Genomic DNA, 24,180 nt, shown 5'->3' with positions numbered 1-24,180 from the left:
ATTTCGTTGCCTGCAGTCATACATAATAATAATAAATAACAAAACATACAATAAACACAAATTAACGTCCACCACAGTGAGTTCACCAGGCACCTCCTCACTGTGATCGAGGCAAAAGTCTTAATGGGACATCTCATGGACATCCCATTATGTCCAGAACCCGACCATCCCACAGGAGTGCCTGGTCCCAAGGACATCTCATCAACATTACATGGATACCCCTTGAGCTGTTGATGGCGGGAGATGGTAAAGCCATTTACCAAGTGATAGTTTGCTGGAATCTCAGTCATTGGAATGGCTGTTAAACGACATGGGTGGCATGAATGTTACTTGCCACCTATGACTCCATGAATTGAGTTCCCGGAATGACTGGAGGCGCCGAGCACTTAGTCCGCACTCTCCACATCTCGCGTCGAGATCCACCTACACGCCCAACGCAGCGGCATTGTAGTGGCAACTTCACAAAGTACTGAGCAGTCTCGACGATGGCATCAAAGTTGACATTTCTGACTGGCAGCTGTGTAGGTCGGAGCAGTCAATTGGTGTGAAGGGGACAGACGGGGCCTGGAGTTCTTTATTGCAAAACCGGTCCAGCAAACCCCCCCCTGATCCTTGGGGGTGAGAGCTGTCAATGTGACACTCTGAGAGTGGAGTCTGTCTTTCAAACTGTGCCACTGAACTGACTGTTGCTCCTCAATGCTGTGGCATTGTCAGCTGACAGATGGTGACCCAGTTAGCAGGGGATGGCACAGATATTCCATCGCAACTGCCCAGTCGCTGAGATGAGCTGCTTCAGGAGGTTCATTATGCAGCTGATAGTTTGCTGGATCCACAGTTAGACCAGTGGCAACTTTAGTTAAAGCTGACCATTCGATGGGAGTGCCGCATCCCAATCTCAGCCCCCCCCCCCCCCCCACATATTCCCACCGAAGATAGACACAAAAAGCTGGAGTAACTCAGCGGGTCGGGCAGAAATGGAGTAGGTAACGATTCGGGTCGGACTGGGAGTCGGGGGAGAGGGAAACAAGAGATATAGAGATGGTGATGTTAAGAGATATAGAACAAGTGAATGAAAGATATGCAAAAAAGTACCGAAGCCAATTAACCTGCAAACCTGTATCTCTTTGGAGTGTGGGAGGAAACCAGAGCACCTGGAGAAAACCCACGCGGTCACAGGGAGAACGTGCAAACTCCGCACAGACAGCACCCGCAGTCAGGATCGAACTGGGTCACCGGCGCTGTGAGGCAGCAACTCTACCGCTGCGCCACCGTGCTGCTCTAACCACGTATTGCCTTTCCGCTGACTGGATAGCACGCAGCAAAAGCTTTTCGCTGTGCCATGGTACACGTGACAATAAACTAGACTGGGCTGGATAGTGTTGTGCCGTCAGCCTGGTAATATGTGGCCAGGGCAGAGATTGGAGAAAGCCCACGTGGTCCGTACAAACTCCGCACAGACAGCACCCGTAGTCGGGATCGAACCCGGGTGTCGGGCGCCGTGAGGCAGTGGCGCAACCGCTACTGTGGCGTTTGGAGCGTGATTGGGGCGCGTTTATTTTCACCAGGGACAAACCATATGTCCTTCCTTTTCCCCCATCCTTTCTGTTCAATAAAACATTCACGCCACACACAAAGCTTAATCGGAAATGTCACTGATGTCCCTTTCACCGGCCTTGTGCCTGTGACGTTAGTGCGGTGTTGCGAATGGTGCTATCATTTTGATGCATGTCACCTCGTTCATTTATTGCAGTGAGATGATTATATAAGATGGCCATCAGACATCATTCTCCTCCCCATCAATAGTCATAAAGCAGCTGTGATAAAAGCCATCAGTTCGTCATCATAGCTGAAAGCCACGGATAGCTATTTTCAAGATATAATGACTTAAATGCATTCAGACACCACCTACTCCACTGAAAATAACGCTCGAAAGGCACGACAATAATCCCTCATCAGGGGGACCATGGCCGGCACAATTATGACCAGATATTCCATTAACTTTGGGGGTATTTTTAGACCAATTTGAATGCATTTACCAGGTTGTCAGTAGCTCAGACAGGTGGTCAGGACCAAATTGCACATGAGAGTGGAAGAGAAAAAAGAAATCGGAATGGGAATGAGTGGGGATCACAGCAGTAAGTTGAGACATGGCTTGATGGTTCTGCATCAGTACCTCCCGCGTCTGAAAGCTGTGGGTGTAGATTTTTGTGATGGCTCTCCCGTGCAATCCTCACGAAGTGCTTTTAAACCAACCTCCAATAAAATTATTGAAGGAAGACAAAAATGCTGGAGAAACTCAGCGGGTGAGGCAGCATCTATGGAGCGAAGGAAATAGGCAACGTTTCAGGACGAAACGTTGCCTATTTCCTTCGCTCCATAGATGCTGCCTCACCCGCTGAGTTTCTCCAGCATTTTTGTCTACCTTCGATTTTCCAGCATCTGCAGTTCCTTCTTAACATAGAAACATAGAAAATAGGTGCAGGAGTAGGCCATTCGGCCCTTCGAGCCTGCACCGCCATTCAATAAGATCATGGCTGATCATCCAACTCAGTATCCCATCCCTGCCTTCTCTCCATACCCCCTGATCCCTTTAGCCACAAGGGCCACATCTAACTCCCTCTTAAATATAGCCAATGAACTGTGGCCTCAACTACCTTCTGTGGCAGAGAATTCCAGAGATTCACCACTCTCTGTGTGAAAAATGATTTTCTCATCTCGGTCCTAAATGACTCCCCTCTTATCCTTAAACTGTGTGACCCCTAGTTCTGGACTTCCCCAACATCGGGAATAATCTTCCTGCATCTAGCCTGTCCAACCCCTTAAGAATTTTGTAAGTTTGTAAATTTTGTAAGTTTGTAAATTTTGTAAGTTAAACATGAATGAGATCTTGTTTGGGTGCCACAATGTAGTTCATGCTAAACTTTGCGATGTTTTTATGCAAATATGATAACCTGTTCAATTGCAACTGATTAAATGGGAAGGAAAAGCACCCAGGAATACAAATATTGCAGAGCAGCGAAGATTGTATCTGCCTTAATTATAGTTTTAATGCATTAATTCAGACGATCAGATCTCATCAAAATATACAAATTTAGTATCCGATTAGCTGCTGTAATGAAATTGGTTGGGTAAAAACTTGGGCTTATAGAACACTGATGGAAAAACTTCCAGAGGCATTTCACAGGACATTGATCAAACAAAACAACAGACCGCTAGGGGAACAATAGACAATAGGTGCAAGAGTAGGCCATTCGGCCCTTCGAGCCAGCACCGCCACGCTGGTTGCATCCTACAGACTAGGGGCAATTAACAGAAGTCTCACCTGCCTGTGTTTAAACCTTTCCTACCTATGTACCTGTCCAAGGTGGACAAAAATGCTGGAGAAACTCAGCGGGTGAGGCAGCATCTATGGAACGAAGGAAATAGTCAAGTCAAGTCAAGTCAAGTTTATTTATATAGCACATTTAAAAAACAACTCTCGTTGGCCAAAGTGTTTTACATTTGTTATAAGAATAGTGTAAACAAACTACCTACATATATACATATAACCCTCGCTCAGTGGACGTCAGGAAAGGCTTGGGAGTATAGATAAAATAGGCGTCCGATAGTGGTGAATCTCTGGAACTCTCTGCCTCAGAAGATAGTTCTTTGGCTATATTTAAGAGGGAGTTAGATGTGGCCCTTGTGGCTAAAGGGATCAGGGGGTATGGAGAGAAGGCAGGGACGGGATACTGAGTTGGATGATCAGCCATGATCATATTGAATGGCGGTGCAGGCTCGAAGGGCCGAATGGCCTCTACTACTGCACCTATTTTCTATGAATCTATTCTATGAATCTATGATACTGGATCCAATTACCTGTCCAATTGCATTTACACTCTTGCTGTGCTGCAGTACCTGCCACCACCATCCATCCAAAATTTGTTTCTAACCTGTGTGGAAGGGATGCGTAGTTACTGAGAGAACCGCTGTCTGTTTTTCCCCGTGGGCTGGAGATTAATGAGATGGCAGGAATGGTCTGTGAATCTTAATTGTGTGCGGTCAGGGCTAAATCCCCTTTGTGCTCCTTCTGGGAATTGTATGTACAAAGGTAGCACGCTGCATTCTGACTTTCTGTAGCCATATTAAGTCAGCTCTCTTTCCAACAGAATGCCAATAAGATTTTCCTTCAGCTAACAAGCTGACACTGAAATCTCGTAGTAAGTGCTACACTATTCTTGGGTCCAAATGACCCTCCTCCCGCCCCTCTGCGCCTTTAGTCACCACTGCATCCTTCTGGTCTGTTCTAACACCCCTATCCATTGCTGGTGTTTATTCATGGATTCAAGGGATATGGGGAGAAGGCAGGAACGGGGTACTGATTTTGGATGATCAGCCATAATCATATTGAGGTGCTCGAAGAGCCGAATGGCCAATTCCTGCACCTATTGTCTATGTTTCTATGTTTCTATGTTTCTATGTTGAGCTTCCTTTAAATCCACCACTTGTGTACAGCCCAATGATCCACATTCTCGTCACACTCAGTCTGAAGAAGGGTTTCGGGCCCGAAACGTTGGATCAGTCTGAAGAAAGGTTTCGGCCGCTGGTGTGTATAATTCCCAAGTTATATATGAGTTGCTGGTAGACAAAAACGCTGGAGAAACTCAGCGGGTGCAGCAGCATCTATGGAGCGAAGGAAATAGGCAACGTTTCGGGCCGAAACCCGGAAGGGTTTCGTCCCGAAATGTTACCTATTTCCTTCAGTCTGAAGAAGGGTTTCAGCCCGAAACGTTGCCCATTTCCTTCGCTCCATAGATGCTGCTGCACCCGCTGAGTTTCTCCAGCATTTTTGTGCACCCTCAGGATACATTCAGGATGTTCCTGATGATCTATAAGTGACTGTCTTCCTTTGTTGACCCCGGTCTTGAACTCCTTACAGCCGAAACACCCGCTGCATCGACCTGATCAAACACCTTCATAATTCTCAACGTCTCCACCCCCATCGCTCGGGCTTTCAAGTGAGAGAGATGTGCCACCTGATGTAATAAATCACATCAAATTTATTGGCACTCACTCATGAGAATGAAGTGAAGTCAGATATTGATCCCACTCCCTCGTTGTTCTGTGTTATTTGACATTACCGGCATGGAAGCGATCGATGTGATTTGTAAAAATCCCCCGCCCGTTCGACGTGCGAATCACGTTCCAACCACACGGCACAAAGTTGGAAGGTAGACAACAAAAGCTGGAGAAACTCAGCGGGTGAGGCAGCATCTATGGAGCGAAGGAAATAGGCGACGTTTCGGGTCGAGACCCTTCCTCAGATGTTACACAATCATCTTCTTTGGCATGACCAGGTCATTTACCCCCTGCATACTCGGTGCCCCCTTGTAATAAAACCTAATAGGGGAAAGGAAAAGACACAGATGATATCTTTGGGGAGATTGGGGGTTTAACTATTTTGCCCCAGATTACTGGAAAGAGCTCCCTATTCACATCCTCCACATTTGGCCACGAGATCTCTACCATTCCTCTAACAACTCATTGAAAGAAGTCACCTCAAATAAAATGATTCTGTAGACCGCACACACGTCCGATCGGTTGGGCACAAGGAACTGCAGACGCTGGTTTACAATTCTCTCCCTCAGAGGGCGGTGGAGGCCGGTTCTCCGGATGCTTTCAAGAGCGAGCTAGACAGAGGTCTTAAAGATAGCGGAGTGAAGGGATATGGGGAGAAGGCAGGAACGGGGTACTGTTTGGGGATGATCAGCCATGGTCACATTGAATGGCGGTGCTGGCTCGAGGGGCCGAATAGCCTACTCCTGCACCTATTGTCTATTTATTGTCTAAAGATGCAACAGCACCTCACACTTCACTTGGGCAGCTTACAACACAGCGGTATAAATATTGATTTCTCTCATTTCAAATTACCCTTGCATTCCCTCTCTCCCCATCTCTCTTCGTCCCTAGTCATCCTGCTAGTTACACTGTTAGTATCCCTTCAGTATCACCTCTTCCACAGCCAACAATGGACCATTGTGTGCTCTACCTTTCCTGAGTCAACAATGGACCATTGTGTGCTCCACCTTTCCTGAATCATCGGTGCCAGCTCTGATTTGTTCTGGAATCTTGACATGCCTCTAGTTTATTTTTCCCTTGACTCTCAGTCTGAAGAAGGGTCTCGACCCGAAACGTCACCTATTCCTTTTCTCCAGAGATGCCACCTGACCTGCTGAGTTACATCAGCATTTTGTGTCTATCTTTGGTGTAAATCAGCATCTGCAGTTCCTTTCTGTACATAAAGACATTCTGTGCTGGAGTAAACTCAGCAGGACAGGCAGTATCTGTGGAGAAGATAGACTCAAAAGGTTGGAGTTACTCAGCAGGACGGGCAGCATCTGTGGAGAGAATGAACGGGTAACGTTTCGGATCGAAACGAGTCTGATGTAAGATCTCGCCCCAAAACATCACCCATTCCTTATCTCCTAAGGTGCTGCCTGTCCCGCTGAGTTACTCCAGCTTTTTGTGTCTATCTTTGGTTTAAACCAGCATCTGCAGTTCCTTCCTACACAGTACCTGTGGAGAACATGGATAGGTGACAATTCAGCTTGGCACCCTTCTTGGGACCGAAATGCCACCTAGAGTGGTAGCTGTGTGGAATGGGCTTCCAGTGGAAGTGGTGGAGGCAGGTTCGATTTTATCATTTAAAAATAAATTGGATAGGTATATGGACGGGAAAGGAATGGAGGGTTATGGTCTAAGTGCAGGTAGATGGGACTAGGGGAGAATACGTGTTCGGCACGGACTAGAAGGGCCGAGTTGGCCTGTTTCCGTGCTGTAATTGTTATATGGTTATATGGTTATCCACATTCTCCAGAGATGATCGGCGCGCACTAGATGGGCTGAAGGGCCTGTTTCCACGTGGTACATCTAAACTATCCAGAAATGCTCGGCGAGCGTCATACAGAGGCCGAATGTCATGGAAACCGAGAAGGTGGGGAGCAGTGCTGAGATCAGCGAGTCTGAATCGCACTTCGCAGCTAAAGCTCAGGGAACACATCCCTGTACAATATGAAGCCAGCAGAGAAACATTTGCTGAATACAGCCGGAAATTCTCATAAAAATTGACTGATGAATAATTTCACAGAAAAGTAGGCAACGGCGGTAAAAGATCCCAAAACACCAATAAACATCTCGGAGAACAATGTAATGAAAGTGATCTTTGTTATATGCATCCGGAGAAATTAGGCCCCGAATGATAATACACAGGTGCATAGTTAAACAGCGTGGCTCTCTACGTTGTCCACTGGCTAACCGCCATTTCACTGCAAGACCAGAGACTGCCGACCAGACCTCCAGATGGTAGACAAGCAAGGAATGGACACAGCGTAAGACTGGAGTAACTCAGCGGGTCAGGCAGCACCTCTGGAGAGAAGGAACGGATGACGTTTTGGGGTCGAGACCCTTCTTCAGACTGAAGAAGAATCACTACTCCTGCACCTATTGTCTATTGTCTCCGGGTGCTCAGGTTTCCTCCCACACTCCAAAGATGTACAGGTTTGTAGGTTAATTGGCTTTGGTAAAATTGTAAATCTTTTTACTTGTGATTAGAATCGTTCTACGTACGGGGTGATTGCTGGTTGTCGCGGAGACGGTGGGTTGAAGGGCCTGTTTCCACGCTGTATGTCTGAAGTCTAAAAGTAAGGTCCAAATTTCCATTGGCCATTTTTCAGGATGCTCAGAGTTGCTATAAAAAGGATTATGTTCTGACTGCGCATCTGGATAAACTTGTCAAACTTAGAGTTAACAGGCCAAGCTTAGAGCTGCTGTAATTATATAAAAAGCTCACTCATGTCACAGCTGCTGTATTGTGACTTAGATGTTTAATGGGACAAGTATTCAATATATAGGGAGAGAGGCACAGTTTAAACGAGACAAGTTTTCTACACAAAGGGTGGTGAGTGCCTGGAAAGCGCTGACAGGGGTGGTGGTGGCGTTGTGTTTCCATTTTCCAGGAAATGACCCCAAATTTGGGAAATTCTGGTTGTCTTTGGGTAATTTTAGGGGAAATTAAATGATTTCGGGAAATTTCGGGAAATTTCCGCATCCGGCCAGCGAAGGGGGCCCAATCCGGCCCGCGGGATGATTTGTGGGAAAAAAACGTATATTTACGACCAGGCGCGCCTGCGCAGTAGGGGGAGGCCCGTTAGCCGCGTCACAACTGAAAATGGCGGCGGTGATGTGGTAGGGACACAAAATGGTGGCGTCTCCCCGCGCACGCGCAGTGGGGCGGCAGTTGGGAAATTTCAGGAAATACCATCAAATTCCAGGAAATTTGGGATTCTAGTTAAGGAGAAAAAAATGTTGAGGTGCGGAAGCACTGGGTGGAGGCAGATACGATAGTCACGCTCTAGAGGCTTATGGATAGGCAGCAAATGGAGGGATATGGATTATGTGCAGGCAAATGATGGCCTTGGCATCATATTCAGCACAGACATTGTGGGCCGAAGGGCCTGTTCCCGTGCTGTACTGTTCTATGTTCTACGTTCAATGGACCTCAGAATTTCCAAGTGTTTGTGTCTTTAAGTCCAACTGCTCGTTAGGGCAGAATAATCTGCTGACCATTGCTTTATCCCAGAGCCTGTATGTGTTCAGTGGTTTTACATTGTCAACGATCTTGGGCCTTCATAGGGCCGTTATCAAACAGAATCGGACGTTGATTTATACAAGGAGATATTAGGACATATGATCAGAGATAGACTTTGTGCAAGAGAGATAGGCAGAAACAATGTCATATCATGTGTGGGAAGGAACTGCAGATGCTGGTTTGCACTGAAGACGGACACAAAGTGCTGGAGTAACTCAGCGGGACGGGCAGCATCTCTGGAGAGAAGGAATGGGTGACGTTTCGGGTCGAGACCCAAGTCAAGTCAAGCCAAGTCTATTCATCACATACCCATACGAGATGTGCAGTGAAATGAAAAGTGGCAATGCCCGCGGATTGTGCAAAAAAACCTACAAAACACAATGGAACAGAATCAGTAATTACATATTTGTGAAAAGAAAAGAAAAAAGAGCAATTTTACAAACAAAGACACCACACAGCAGTAAATTGGTCCAGACCCTTCTTCAGACTCTTCTTCAGACCATTCAGAAGAAGGGTCTCAACCGGCAACGTCACCCATTCCTTCCATCCAGAGATGCTGCCCGTCCCGCTGAGTTACTCCAGCATTTAGTGAGTATCTCCAACAGGGCAAAAGAGGCAGATGGAATGGGAGTGATAGCACACAGCAGGAGAGAGAGTGGAGCTTAGCGAACACACTGGCATGGAGCAACGAGGCTTAAAAACCCTGTGTCTGTGCTTTCATTTTGTTGTGATATTAGCAGGAGCATTGCCAGGTGGGATTTGTCATGTTGTACTGATCTCACCGGGAAGATTAATGCCATTGGGCAGCGCATCCCAGCCAGGGAATCTAAACCAGTTCTAACAAAACTTGAAGTGGGCTTTTCAATGAAATTAATCTTTAAGGAAAAGGATGTTTTGTGCTAAGTTGGCTTGTGAAAGCAATTGTGTTATTGGTGGGAGATTTAGAAAACAGCAATTATTTTAATTGTATTTGTAACAAGGCCAAGCATGGCGTATTAATACATCCTCTGCCAATGTGTCGGAAGGAACATGAATTCTCAACATGTTTCCCAATGTTGGGGGAGTCCAGAACCAGGGGCCACACACAGTTTAAGAATAAGTGGTCAGCCATTTAGAACGGAGATGAGGAAAAGGTTTTTCACACAGGGAGTTGTGAGTGTGTGGAATTCTCTGCCTCAGAGGGCAGTGGAGGCAGGTTCTCTGGATGCTTTCAAGAGGGAGTTAGATAGAGCTCTTATGGATAGCGGAGTTAAGGGATATGGGGAGAAGGCAGGAACGGGGTACTGATTGTGGATGATCAGCCATGATCACAGTGAATGGCGGTGCTGGCTCGAAGGGCCGAATGGCCTCCTCCTGCACCTACTGTTTATTGGAACTGCGGATGCTGGCTGTACACAGAAAATAGACACAAAATGGTGGCGTAACTCAGCGGGAGACAAAAGTGCTGGAGAAACTCAGCGGGTGCAGCAGCATCTATGGAGCGAAGGAAATAGGCAACGTTTCGGGCTGAAACCCTTCTTCAGCGGGATAGGCAGCATCTCTGGAGAGAAGGAATGGGCAACGTTTCCGGTCGAGACCCTTCTTCAGACCCTCACTTATTTCATCCTCGTTCCTCAGATCAAAACAGACGTCGCTGAAGGAAATGTTATCATAGGTGAAGGTGACACGGAGGCAGACCGACAGTAAAATATCAGGGGGTCAGTGAAACTGGCCGGAGAATGAGGGTGGGGGGAGGGACGGAGAGAGAGGGAAAGCAAGTGTTACGAAGTTGAAGAAATCAATCTTCATACCGCTGGGGTGTGAGCTGCCCGAGCGAAATATGAGGTGCCGTTCCTCCAATTTGCGCTGGGCCTCCCTCTGACAGTGGAGGAGGCCCAGGACAGAGAGCTGAGCCTTGTGAGTTAGTGGCTGTGCTTCGAAGTTCATGTGTTTAAACGTCCGTGTCAATTTCGCTGCCGTATAAACTTTCTCCGTGGGACAATGATTCATGGACGAAGGATTAATGGGGATTACAGCTCGGAAACAGGCCGCCGTACCCAGCCAGTATTTAGGCAGGTAATCACAACAAATGTGGCCCATGATAGAATCAACTGTCTTCACTCTTCACTGATGCTGTCAAGGGTCTCCCTGTTTTTCCAGCATTGGTCTCACAGAGATTGTCTTTATTAACCAGATTCAGTAACATCTGGGCTCCATCAACACAGATCAGACCTGCAGCTTTAGTGGGGAAGACACTGCTCATCAGATAAGCCCCTTTGGCTCTCGAATATTTAGTTGTGGGTGGCAGGGTGGAACTGGGGTAGAGTTGCTGCCTTTAGGGCCTGTCCCACTTTCCCGAGTCCTCTGCAGAGTTGAAAGGACTTTTAAAAAAAAACAAGATTTTTTTTGTGATCTACGAACTCCTCCTCCCGACTATCGTTTCACTCGTGGACTTTTTTTTTCATGCTGGAAAAAACGTCCCGTCTTACCGTCTCTTAGCGGCTCGCAACACTAACGGCAGTAACTCGGGAAGACTCGCTAACGGCAGGTAAGCACGGGAAGACTGGCGAAGATTTTTCAACATGTTGGAAAATGTCCACGAGAGCCCCGAATACCGACGAGCGGCCATTAGCGTAAATCTCCGAGTTCGAATCAGGGCAAACTCAGGGGAGAGCTCTTGGAGTGAAGTCGTACCGTGGGACAGGGCGTTAACTGGACTGGTTGAGATGGAATTCACGGCCCTAATCTTCCTTGACACTTAGCAGATAATTGTGAAGGAATTCGTTATTGAGTTGTGCTAATTGCTGTGCTTTCTGTGCACTGTGGAGTCAATTGCTGTCAGTACTTTCGATCAGCCTATTCTTTAGTTAGATTAACCCCTCTAATTCTATAGATTATAGTTTAAATAGACATTACCAAACCACCCTGACTCCTTGGAGATTTTAGCTTCTTATCAAAGATGTTAAATCCAAGTCAGTCTCAAGCTTTGTCCTGAATTACATTGTAACGGCCCTGTCCCACTGTACGAGTTCATTCCAAGAGCTCTCCCGCCCTGATTCGAACTCGGAGATTTACGGTAATGGCCACTCCTCGGTACTCGGGGCTCTCGAGGACATTTTTCAACATGTTGAAAAATCTTCACGAGTCTTCCCGTGCTTACCTGCCGTTAGCGAGTCTTCCCGAGTACCTGCCGTTAGCGCTAAGAGACGTCCCCGAGCTCCGACGTACCCGCTACGTTCATTCTCCGTGCTTACCACGAGTTTGATTTTTTTTTAACTCGGGAGAGCTCTTGGAATGAACTCGTGCCGTGGGACAGGGCTATAAGTTTGCAGGAAGGTTCAGCGCAAGTTTGGTGATCGTTTCGCTGAACACCTCCGCCCAATCCGCCTAGGCCTACCTGATCTCCCAGTTGCCAAACACTTTAACTCCCCTTCCCATACCCACACTGACCTTTCTGTCCTGGGCCTCCTCCACTGTCAGGATGAGATTCAATGCAAATTGGAGGAACAGCACCTCGTATTTCACTTGGCAGTATCTCTAAACTAATCAAAACTAAAAGGAATGGAAATATTTATTTTCTGCATTCCTTTCTTGAAGGAGAGCGGTGAGCAAGATAGACAATAGACAATAGGTGCAGGAGGAGGCCATTCGGCCCTTCAAACCAGCATCGCCATTCAATGTGATCATGGCTGATCATCCCCAATCAGTACCCCGTTCCTGCCTTCTCCCCATATCCCCTGACTCCGCTATTTTTAAGAGCCCTATCTAGCTCTCTCTTGAAAGCATCCAGAGAACCAGTATCCAGAGAGTTAGATAGCGCTCTAGGGGCTAGTGGAGTCAAGGGATATGGGGAGAAGGCAGGCACGGGTTATTGATAGGGGACGATCAGCCATGATCACAATGAATGGCGGTGCTGGCTCGAAGGGCAGAATTGCCTCCTCTTGCACCTATTTTCTATGTTTCTAACTGGCCTCCACCACCCTCTGAGGCAGAGAATTCCACAGACTCACAACTCTCTGTGAGAAAAAGCGTTTCCTCGTCTCACTTCTAAATGGCTTACCCCTTATTCTTAAACTGTGGCCCCTGGTTCTGGGTTTTATAAGACAGGGCATCGCTGCTGATACTCTTTTTTTCCCGTTACAGATTTTCATTTAGTTGTTTGTATATTAATTCATTAGCTACCTGAGTGGGATTCGAACCTGCGTGTCAGGTCGCTGAACGCAGGCCCTGCATCTCAACCCAGTTCTCAGGGTAAAATCACTTCAGTACCAGCCCCATCAAGTCCTCTAATAATCCTTAATCTTTTCCAATTATACACTTATCTGATCTCTAACCAAATTGAAACTTACCAAGGTCAGGTCGAGTGGATTTAAATTTGCTTTTTGATAAATTATTCCCGGTTGAACAATAGAATAGTTGAGGAACAGGATCAGTGGATGAGGGGGCAAATACAAGGTTGTGCCTGGACTTACAGTTCGTTTGACACCATTTCGGACACCATGGGTAGAGTCGCTGCCTTCCGGCACCAGAGACCCGGGTTCGATCCCGACTACGGGCGCTGTCTGCTCGCAGTTTGCACCTTCTCCCCGTGAACTACGTGGGTTTTCTCCAGGTGCTCCGTTCTTCCTCCCACATTCCAAAGTCGTGCAAGTTTGTAGGTTAAAAAATAAATAAATAAAAATATATGGTATCAGGACCTGGCAATGGGAGGTAAAACAACAAAAACAGACTTGGTTGGTAGTCTTTCTGCGGAGTTTAATGTTATAATAGAGCGATTGTCCCTACTTTCTTTTTCTTTCTTTTCTAGGGTCTACTTTCTTACTTTACTTCCTTCTCTAACTTCTTTTCTAAGGGGCTTTCTTTTCCCAACACTCTCTTGCACTTCACGACTCTTGCGCACTTTCTTTACTTTCCTTACTTCTATCTTTTTCTTAAAGCTCAAAAAAATGAAGCGGTACAAAAAAATGTATTAAGATATATGTGTTGTGTATTATTGTAATTTACCGTACTTCTAATAAAAATAAAAAAATAAAAAAAATTAAAAAACAATTGTAAATTGTCCCCCAGTGTGCGTGGGGTAGTGTTGGTGTGCTGGGTTGATTGGTCGGCGCGGGCTCGGTGGGCCGAAGGGCCTCCCTCCACGCTGTATCTCTGAGCTAGACTGAGAACAAAACCATCAAGTGGAACTGAAGCAGCAGAGTGGGCGGGGTGGGAGATTGCAACCTTCATGAGGTCCCCCCTGTTTTGACCAATGCAATCAACCCGGCGTGCACAATCAAATGTGTTACAACTTTAGCCTGTGCACGCCGTACACAAGGAGAAGCTGCCTCCAAGCCCCAGTGACCTTTGTTTAAGAAGGAACTGCAGATGCTGGAAAATCGAAGGTAATAATAATAATAATAATACATTTTATTTATGGGCGCCTTTCAAGAGTCTCAAGGACACCTTACAAAAATTGAGCATGTATAGGAAAAACATGTAAGGGGAATAAAATAAATAGTAGAGACATGACTAGTACACAAAGTAAAGACAGAATTCAATACAAAACACAGCATGAGGCAATTAATGCACAGATGAAAAGGGACGGGGACGTGGGGCTAAGGATAGGCAGAGGTGAAGAGATGGGTCTTGAGGCGGGACTGGAAGATGGGGAGGGACACGGAATTGCGGATCAGTTGGGGGAGGGAGTTCCAGAGCCTGGGAGCTGCCCTGGAGAAGGCTCTGTCCCCAAAACTGCGGAGGTTGGACTTGTGGATGGAGAGGAGACCGGCTGATGTGGATCTGAGGGACCGTGAGGGTTGGTAGGGGGAGAGGAGGTCAATGAGATATGTGGGGGCCAGATGGTGGAGGGCTTTGTAGGTGAGGACCAGGATTTTGTAGGTGATCCGGTGGGAGACGGGAAGCCAGTGAAGTTTTTTGAGGACTGGAGTGATGTGATGCCAGGATTTGGTGTGGGTGATGAGTCGGGCGGCTGCGTTCTGGACCAGTTGGAGTCGGTTGATGTAGGTGGAGCTGATGCCAAGGAGAAGTGAGTTGCAATAGTCCAGTCGGGAGGAGATGAAGGCATGGATGAGTCTTTCAGCAGCAGGCGGTGTGAGAGAGGGTCTGAGTTTGGCGATGTTGCAGAGATGAAAGAAGGTACACAAAAATGCTGGAGAAACTCAGCGGGTGCAGCAGCATCTATGGAGCGAAGGAAATAGGCAACGTTTCGGGCCGAAACCCTTCCGGGTTTCGGCCTGAAACGTTGCCTATTTCCTTCAGTCTGAAGAAGGGTTTCAGCCCGAAACGTTGCCTATTTCCTTCGCTCCATAGATGCTGCTGCACCCGCTGAGTTTCTCCAGCATTTTTGTGTACCCCCAGTGACCCCCAGTTTGATCCTGATCTCTCCGCTGCTGCCTGAGAGGAGTTTGCATGTTCTCTCCGTGCATGTGTGTGTGTTTCTCCCATGGGCTCCGGCTTTCTCCGAAAGACAGATTGATTGGCAAGTGGGTTTACATTGCGATTTAGCCCCATGTATGGCAGGCATTTAGCAGGCAACTGAACCATCCTACCAACAAATAGAGAGCAGGCCTGAGGTTCTATCCACTTCATTGGAGACCCTCGGACTATCTTTGATATGTCTTTACTGGACTTTATCTTGCACTAAACGTAATTCACCTTATTCCCCGTATTATGTATCAGTACACAATGGATGGCTCGAGTGTAATCATTAGATTAGATTAGATTAGATATAATTTATTGCCACACAGCCAGGCTGGTGGAAATTTGGGTTGTCTGCAGCGATACAATAATAAAGAACACACAACCACAATAAAACTGTAACACAAACATCCACCACAGCATTCATCACTGTGGTGGAAGGCACAACATTTGGCCAGTCCTCCTCCATTTCCCCCCCTTGGTCAGGACCAGAGTCCAGAGTCAGTCCAGGATCGGCTCTTCCTCACCGGAGACCGCGGCTTTAAGTTGGTGTAGGCCGCAGGCCGGCGGTCGAGATTTAAAGTCCCCGCCGCAGCCAGAAGCACTGTAGACTGCAGGGCCGGCGGTCGAAGCTCCCCTCCAGGGGTGATGGTAAGTCCATGCCGGACCCGCGGTAGAAGTTGGCCGCGGGCCGGCAGTGATGGCTTCTTCTTCCCCCGGGTCCCCCACGAGGGATCCCGGGCTGTAGACACCGCACCAGCTGGAGCTCTGCAGACCGTTGTATTTCCGCTGACTGGTTAGCACGCAACAAACGCTTGTCACAGTTCCTCGGTACACACAACAATGAACTCAAACTCTTCGTATCATCCACAAACTTGGCCACAGAACCATCAATCCCATCATCCTAATCACTGATATACAACGTGAAGAGTTGGGGCCCCAGCACCGAACCCTGTGGAACATCACTCGGCACTTGCAGCCAACTAGGGGGGGAAAAAAAACTTTATTCCCGCTTAGCTTGCTGTCAACCTTCTCTCGAAGCCACAATCTTCCTTCTAATACCTTGTGCTCTCACCCCACTGACTGAAATAACACAGGGGGAAATATCACAGAGTGTATGAAAGTCTTGTTGCGCTCAGGACTTGATCTCAAGCATTGGTGCAGTAACAACTGTCTGACGAAGGGTCCTGACCCGAAACATCCCCGTCAGGCAGAGGTGCTGCCTGAGCCACCGACTTATTCCAGCACTGTGTGTATTAGCAGGAGCAAGGAAAGTGAGAGATAATGTAATGTCTTGCCATCAGCTGGGTTGGTGACGTATGTATTTCCATCTGTAAAGCCTGCATTGCAGTAATTCACAATGCACACGGCAGGCCACGAGCTGGAGAGCTCTCTCTCTCTCTCTCTCTCGCTCTCCCTCTCTCTCTCCCCCTCTCTCTCTCTCAATCTCTCTCTCTCCTCTCTCTCTCTCCCCCCCCTCTCTCTCCCCTCTCTCCCTCTCTCCCACTCTCTCCCTCTCTACCCCTCTCCCTCTCTCTTCCACTCTCTTCCCATCTCCCCTCTCCCCTCTCTCCCTCTCTCTCTCCCACTCTCTTCCCCTCCTCCTCTCCCTCCCTTTCTCCCTCCCTCTCTCTCTCCCCTCTTCCCCTGTCCTCCCCTCCCCCTCTCCCCATCCCTCTCTCTCACCCTCCCTCTCTCTCACCCCTCTCTCCCTCTGCCTGTACTGCACAGCCCAGTCATCAGAGATGGGAGGCGATTAAAAAAAACGAGGTGACCCAAAAACTCCAGAACAGCAATTAACGTCCCTTTAGGTATTGAAAGTGCCTCCTCTTTCAACAAGTACGGGCCATCTTATAATTAGTTTCATCATTCTAGGCCAGCAACCTCGGATCGCCAGCATATTGATGCTTCAACAACATAGAATCATAAATGATAGCACTGTACAGCATTGAACCAGGCCCTTCGGCCCATCTGCCCATGTCGGCCATTCTGGGCTAGTCCCATTTACCAGCATTTGGCCCATATCCTAAAACCTTTACTATCCATAAATCTATCCAAATGTCTCTTAAAAGTCAATTTTATCTGCTTCCACTTCCTCTGGCTGCTCGATCTAGATACAGACAACCCTCTGAGCGAAAAAGCTAAACCTTGAGGTCTCACTTAGATCTCTCCTTAAGACCGTGCCCTCTAGTTTTAGACTCCTCTAATCCATGATCTTGTGCACCTCAATATTGTCACCCCTCCGCCTCCTAAGGCATAAAGAATAAAGTCCCAAACTATCCAACCTCCCCATCTATCTCAAGCCCACAATCCCAGGTAATATCTTGGTGTATTTCTACCCTGAAGAAGGGTCTCGACCCGAAACGTCACCCATTCCTTCTCTCCAGAGATGCTGCCTGCCCCGCTGAGTTACTCCAGCATTTAGTGTGTATAATGGGTGTGGAGTTCCAGACCCACCCATAGCCTGGATCTGGGGTTTGTGTTCATTCTTTGTCACCAACGTGTCAAAATAGGACAGGGTAAGAGATGGGAAAATGGGAAGGAAGGAACTGCGGATGCTGGTTTACACCGAAGATAGACACGGAATGCTGGAGTAACTCAGCGGGACAGACGGTATCTGGATTGAAGGGACCAGTGACATTTCAGGTCGAGACCCTTCTTCAGACACAAATTGCTGGAAAGACATTGTTGCCATAGAGGGAGTACAGAAAAGGTTCACCAGACTGATTCCTGGGATGGCAGGACTTTCATATAAAGAAAGACTGGATAGACTCGGCTTGCACTCGCTAGAATTTAGAAGATTGAGGGGGGATCTTATAGAAACTTACAAAATTCTTAAGGGGTTGGACAGGCTAGATGCAGGAAGATTATTCCCGATGTTGGGGAAGTCCAGAACAAGGGGTCACAGTTTAAGGATAAGGGGGAAATCTTTTAGGACCGAGATGAGAAAATCATTTTTCACACAGAGAGTGGTGAATCTCTGGAATTCTCTTCCACAGAAGGTAGTTGAGGCCAGTTCATTGACTATATTTAAGAGGGAGTTAGATGTGGCCCTTGTGGCTAAAGTGATCAGAGGGTATGGAGAGAAGGCAGGGATGGGATACTGAGTTGGATGATCATCCATGATCATATTGAATGGCGGTGCAGGCTCGAAGGGCCGAATGGCCTACTCCTGCACCTATTTTCTATGTTTCTATGTTTCTATGTTTCTAACTCAGCGGGACAGGCAGCATCTCTGGAGTGAAGGAATGGGTGACGTTTCGGGTCGAGACCCTTCTTCTGACTGTGATAAAATGGGAGGCTGATCAAGCCATGGTTTGAGTTTTGAAATTGAAATATAATGAAAGACCATGACACATGGGTCAGTAATCTGACAGATATTTACATGATTATATATCTATAAAATCATCTCTTGATGAAAGAGTGCTTAATGAAAGTGGTGATAAATCCCTCTGCATCCTATCACTGCGGGTTGAGGCTACTGTGTAAAACCCATTTGGATATCAAGATGAAAGTGAGTGCTTCAAAGATTTTATGCCTTCCATCTCGCAGTCCTCTCAGCCCCAGATAGTAATATTCTTCAAATTAGAACGACTCTAATGCAGTATCAGAAGATAATTGGGAAAATTACTTTCAATCACAATAAAATGAAAAAAGTCATTTAATGAAGCAAATGATTGTTTCTTAATCCTATCTACTCATTCATATTAAATTTCAGCACCTCTCTTTCTCCGCGCCAGTGCTTCAGGTCTAAGGACTTATGATGCATGATAATTCCAATGCTCCAGCTGCTCATCACTATTTGCTTTCACCTCTGAGCGACTGCTGATTCCATTTTCACGGTTCCATCAAAGGTTTGATCGCAAGAGACAAAGTTATGTCGGATAAGGGCACAGCGGTGGAATTGCTGCCTCACAGCGCCAGAGACCCGGGGTTTGATCCCGACTGCTTGGAGTTTGTGCGTTCTCCCCGTGACCCGCGTGGGTTTTCTCCGAGATCTTCACTTTCCACCCACCCTCCAAAGACGTACGGGTTTGGAGGTCAATTGGCTTGGCATAAATGCAAGTGGTCCCGAGTGGGTGTGGGATAGTGTAAAGCCCCTGTCCCACTGTACGAGGTAATTCAAGAGTTCTCCCGAGTTTTCCCCTGATTCGAACTCGGAGAATGTCGGTAGCGGGTTCGTAGGTAAGTAAGTAAGTAAGTAAGTAAACTTTATTTATATAGCGCATTTTAAGTCAATTTGCATTGACCCCAAAGCGCTTTACAAAATTTAAATAATAATAAGTTCCATTGCAAACCATAGAAAAAGGTTTAAAAAAAAAAAAAAAAAAAAAAAAATGAATAAAAATGGACACAACATATTACAGAGTTCAACACAAACATCCCCCCACAGCAGAATCAAAACATTTCCACTGCGGGGGAAAGGCACCAGAAAGTTAAGTGTCCGTGGATGTCTCGTAGCGGCTCGTACAAGTATTTTTTTTGACTCGTGGACATTTTTCACAGTGTTGAAAAAACCTCACGAGTTTACCGGATTTCCCGAGTACCTACCGTTAGCATTACGAGTCGCTACGGGGGGTGGGGGGGATATTTTTCGGAGCTGGGCCGAAGAACATGTGAGTTGGAATAAAAGTCTGCTCACCCAAACACGGAGGAAGGGGCAAGTGTCACAAATCTGCAGGGGAAGCATCCACATCTGACCGCTCAGTGGGATCGGTGGTGTTTTTGTTTTTCTCGGGCCACGCTTGGTTAGTTCAAGTCAAGTCAAGTCAAGTCTATTCGTCACATACACACATACGAGATGTGCAGTGAAATGAAAAGTGGCAATGCTCGCGGACTTTGTACAAAAAGACAAACAAACAAACAACCAAACAAACTATAAACACAAACATAAACGCACACATGTTCTTTTACATATTAAATATTGGAAGGAAAAACGTTCAGTAAAGTTAGTCCCTGGTGAGATAGGAGTTTACAGTCCGAATGGCCTCTGGGAAGAAACTCCTTCTCAACCTCTCCGTTCTCACCGCATGGCAACGGAGGCGTTTGCCTGACCGTAGCAGCTGGAACAGTCCGTTGCAGGGGTGGAAGTGGTCTCTCATGATTTTGTTGGCTCTGGAGTTGCACCTCCTGATGTATAGTTCCTGCAGGGGGGCGAGTGAAGTTCCCATAGTGCGTTCGGCCGAATGCACTACTCTCTGCAGAGCCTTCTTGTCCTGGGCAGAGCAATTCCCAAACCAGATGGTAATATTCCCGGACACAGCCGCTGAGTAGAAGTTCTAAACTCAAATAATAATTCATTGCGGAGGTAGACAAAAGTGCTGGAGAAACTCGGCGGGTGCAGCAGCATCTATGGAGCGAAGGAAATAGGCAACGTTTCGGGGCCCCGAAACGTTGCCAATTCCTTCGCTCCATAGATGCTGCTGCACCCGCTGAGTTTCTCCAGCACTTTTGTCCACCTTCGATTTTCCAGCATCTGCAGTTCCTTCTTAAATACTAATTCAGTGCAGTTCCTCTACAGCTGACACATCTGTTCATTGTTCCACCCGATAAAGTCTCTATCTTGGTCCAAGTCATGTTTTAGAATATTATTGATGTCACTTTCGTTGCATGGCTAAAAATACTCCTGCGTTCCTAGCTCCAGCCTTCATGCTAAAGATGCTTTTGCTAAGACATATGCAATGCACAGTGGAATAAGCAATATATTCAATTTCTGAACCGGGAGATATTTTATCATGAGCCCTGGTGCTTAGATCCACTAACGTGATGTGAGTGGCAGCAAATCTCTTCCTGTAAGCAATATCTGTTCTCAGAATGCAAGCCCTCAGAGCTGGGTCAAGTATATTTGCCTTGAAGAGGGCTCTTTGCTAATTCGCAAGGCAGAAGGAACTGGATGCATGCCGCGGGGGCTGAAAAACATGCAGGCAGCACCAAAGATTCTAACCTCGCTATAGGATCTTTGAGCTAACGGCAATAGATGCAATCACACAATCTGAATTTGGAAGGATGAGAGGATATCTTATAGAAACATATAACATTCTTAAATTTCCTCCCATCCCCCAGCCCTCTGGCTCCTCCTCCTCCTTTTTCCTTTCTTCTCCCCGCCACCCCCCATCAGTCTGAAGAAGGGTTTCGGCCCGAAACGTTGCCTATTTCCTTCGCTCCATAGATGCTGCTGCACCCGCTGAGTTTCTCCAGCATTTTTGGTGTACCTAAAATTCTTAAAGGATTGGACAGGCTAGATGCAGGTAAAATGTCCCCGATGTTGGGGGAGTCCAGAACGGTAAAAACGGTGGATGATAGTGGACTTCAAATGGGGGTGGTTGGAGAAAGCACCCTGCTTGCCTGCTAGATATTCACTTACTGTAACTGCAGGGAAAATGTTCCCAATGTTGGGGGAGTCCAGAACCAGGGGTCACAGTGTAAGAATAAAGGGGTCGGCCATTTAGGACTGAGATGAGGAAAAAAACTTTTTCACCCAGAGATTTGTGAATCTGTGGAATTCTCTGCCACAGTGGAGGCCAATTCATTGGATGTTTTCAAGAGAGAGTTAGATTTAGCTCTGAGTGCTATCGGAGTCAAGGGATATGGGGAAAACGCAGGAACGGGGAACTGATTGGGGATGATCAGCCATGATCATATTGAATGGCGGTGTTGGCTCGAAGGGCCAAATGGCCTACTCCTGCACCTATTCTACAATATTAGGCCAGGGGAGGGGAATTAAACCCAGCTCAACCCCACTGCCCAGCAAAACACTTGGAGACTTCACTGACACCTCTCAGTCAGTGAAGGTCAGAGCCCCCCAACACACTGTGCCTTGGAGTTTCGAAGCGCAGATATGATCAAGTGTCCCCTGATGATGCAGACTCTAACACAGCTGGCCTGCTGTGCTCTCCTAAATCCACAGGAGATTAAACAGTAGACAACGTCAGACAATCAAATGCACTGCAGGCCAAACCTGTGCAATGAAGAAGGATTCCGTGGGGGAACAGTTTTAAATCGCTGCTGTTCATTGGTCTTTTTCAAGTTGACTTTGACAATTTTAGGTTTAGGATTCGGGTCATAATTGTCACGTGTATCGAGGTGCAGTGAAAATCTTTGTCGTGCATGCTAGCTAAACAGAGCAGATATACTATACATAGATAGATAGGAAATGTGTAGGAAGGAACTGCAGATGCTGGTTTACATCGAAGACCGACACAAAACGCTGGAGTAACTCAGCGGGACAGGCAGCATCTCTGGAGAGAAGGAATGAATGGGTGACTTATCGGGTCGAGACCCTTCTGCAGACTGAGAGTCAGGGGAGAGGGAGATAGAGATATGGGAGGGTGAGGTGTGAAAACAAGAGATCAAAGGGGATGATGTTCAAGTAAAATGTAGAGCGGATCATTGTCAGTGAGGGGAAGGTGACAACGAGGTTAAATTTAATCAGGAGGACAGTCAGACTGGTCGGAGAACTAGGATGTGGGAGGGACAGAGAGAGAGGGACGGAGAGAGAGAGAGAGGGAAAGCAAGGGTTGCGTGAAGTTAGAGAAGTCAATCAAAGGATAAGAAGCTGAAGCCAAATAACCGAACAGAATCGCCAATTAACCAAAAGCGTACAAAGGCGAAACGCCAACTAACCGAAAGGCTGTGTCACCTAAAAGCAAACTCACCGTATTGCCGCTCAGAGTGCCCAGTCACCTATGGCTTGTGCGGGAAAATGACCCCCACCCTCCCGTCTCCATCGGCCAGTAATGCGATGGACGCGGGGGTCTGGACCAATCGCTGACCCCCCCCCCCCCCGGCGACGTCATGTCCGTTATTTGACTTTTCGGCAGAGCGGCCATTCTGTTAGTTGGCGTTTCGGTAGTGTGGCCTTTTGGTGAGTTTGCGTTTAGACGTCTCACCCTTTCGGTTCGTTGGCGTTTCGGCTTCGTACGCTATCGGTTATTTGGCGTTTCGGCTTGGTTTCCGTTCGGTTATTTGGCTTCCACTTCTCTGCTTCGGCTTCTCGTCCTTCGACACCACGACCGCACACGTAATATCCATACCGCTGGGCTGTAAGCTGCCCAAGTCAATTAGGAGTTGCTGTTCCGATTTGCGTTGGGCCTCACATCTGTGAAACATCTGTCATTCGCTTGCTCCAGCTGCCCGTCCGCTCCTCGCCCTTCCGCTCCGGTTTATGTTTCTATGTTCTCCGTTTCTCTCCCCAGGTCGAGACTAGCGGACTTCCTGTCCAACTGCCAGCCCTCCGCCCAGGCTGGGAGCGGCTGCTTCAGGGAAAACTACGCTGCCTGCCTGCTGTCTTACTCCGGACTGATCGGTGAGTACTGAGATCTCCAGACTTGCCAGCGGCCTTGCCACGCCACCATGGTATTTCTGCATGGTGGCCGACTAGGAAAAGGGGAGATGCAGCGAGACCTGGGTGTCATGGTACACCAGTCATTGAAAGTGGGCATGCAGGTGCAGCAGGCAGTGAAGAAAGCGAATGGTATGTTAGCTTTCATAGCAAAAGGATTTGAGTATAGGAGCAGGGAGGTTCTACTGCAGTTGTACAGGGTCTTGGTGAGACCACACCTGGAGTATTGCGTACAGTTTTGGTCTCCAAATCTGAGGAAGGACATTATTGCCATAGAGGGAGTGCAGAGAAGGTTCACCAGACTGATTCCTGGGATGTCAGGACTGTCATGAAGAAAGACTAGATAGACTTGGTTTATACTCTCTAGAATTTAGGAGATTGAGAGGGGATCTTATAGAAACTTACAAAATTCTTAAGGGGTTGGACAGGCTAGATGCAGGAAGATTGCTCCCGATGTTGGGGAAGTCTAGGACAAGGGGTCACACAGCTTAAGGATAAGGGGGAAATCCTTTAAAACCGAGATGAGAAGAACTTTTTTCACACAGAGAGTGGTGAATCTCTGGAACTCTCTGCCACAGAGGGTAGTTGAGGCCACAGTTCATTGGCTATATTTAAGAGGGAGTTAGATGTGGCCCTTGTGGCTAAAGGGATCAGGGGGTATGGAGAGAAGGCAGGTACGGGATACTGAGTTGGATGATCAGCCATGATCATATTGAATGGCAGTGCAGGCTCGGAGGGCCGAATGGCCTACTCCTGCACCTAATTTCTATGTTTCTATGTTTCTATGCATGGGTCCATGGTTGTGAAGGGCCCG

General features: G+C 47.4%; 1 protein-coding gene across 3 annotated transcripts in view; it reads left to right on the top strand.

Annotated features, from left to right (window-relative positions):
• Positions 1-24,180, top strand: part of LOC116967261 (GDNF family receptor alpha-2-like) — a 145,137-nt gene that overhangs the window by 93,257 nt on the left and 27,700 nt on the right. For all 3 annotated transcript variants that reach the window (XR_004410190.1, XM_033013734.1, XM_033013735.1), the window contains one exon: positions 23,221-23,330. Coding sequence is in view for 2 of the 3 variants with exons in the window: in XM_033013734.1 (XP_032869625.1) it covers positions 23,221-23,330 (110 nt within the window). In the remaining variant the exon portion in view is untranslated. The remainder of the gene's footprint in view (positions 1-23,220; positions 23,331-24,180) is intronic.

This window comes from Amblyraja radiata, chromosome 39 (assembly GCF_010909765.2).
Source record: "Amblyraja radiata isolate CabotCenter1 chromosome 39, sAmbRad1.1.pri, whole genome shotgun sequence".
Lineage (NCBI taxonomy): Eukaryota > Metazoa > Chordata > Chondrichthyes > Rajiformes > Rajidae > Amblyraja > Amblyraja radiata.
This window is presented reverse-complemented; position numbering and strand designations above follow the sequence as displayed.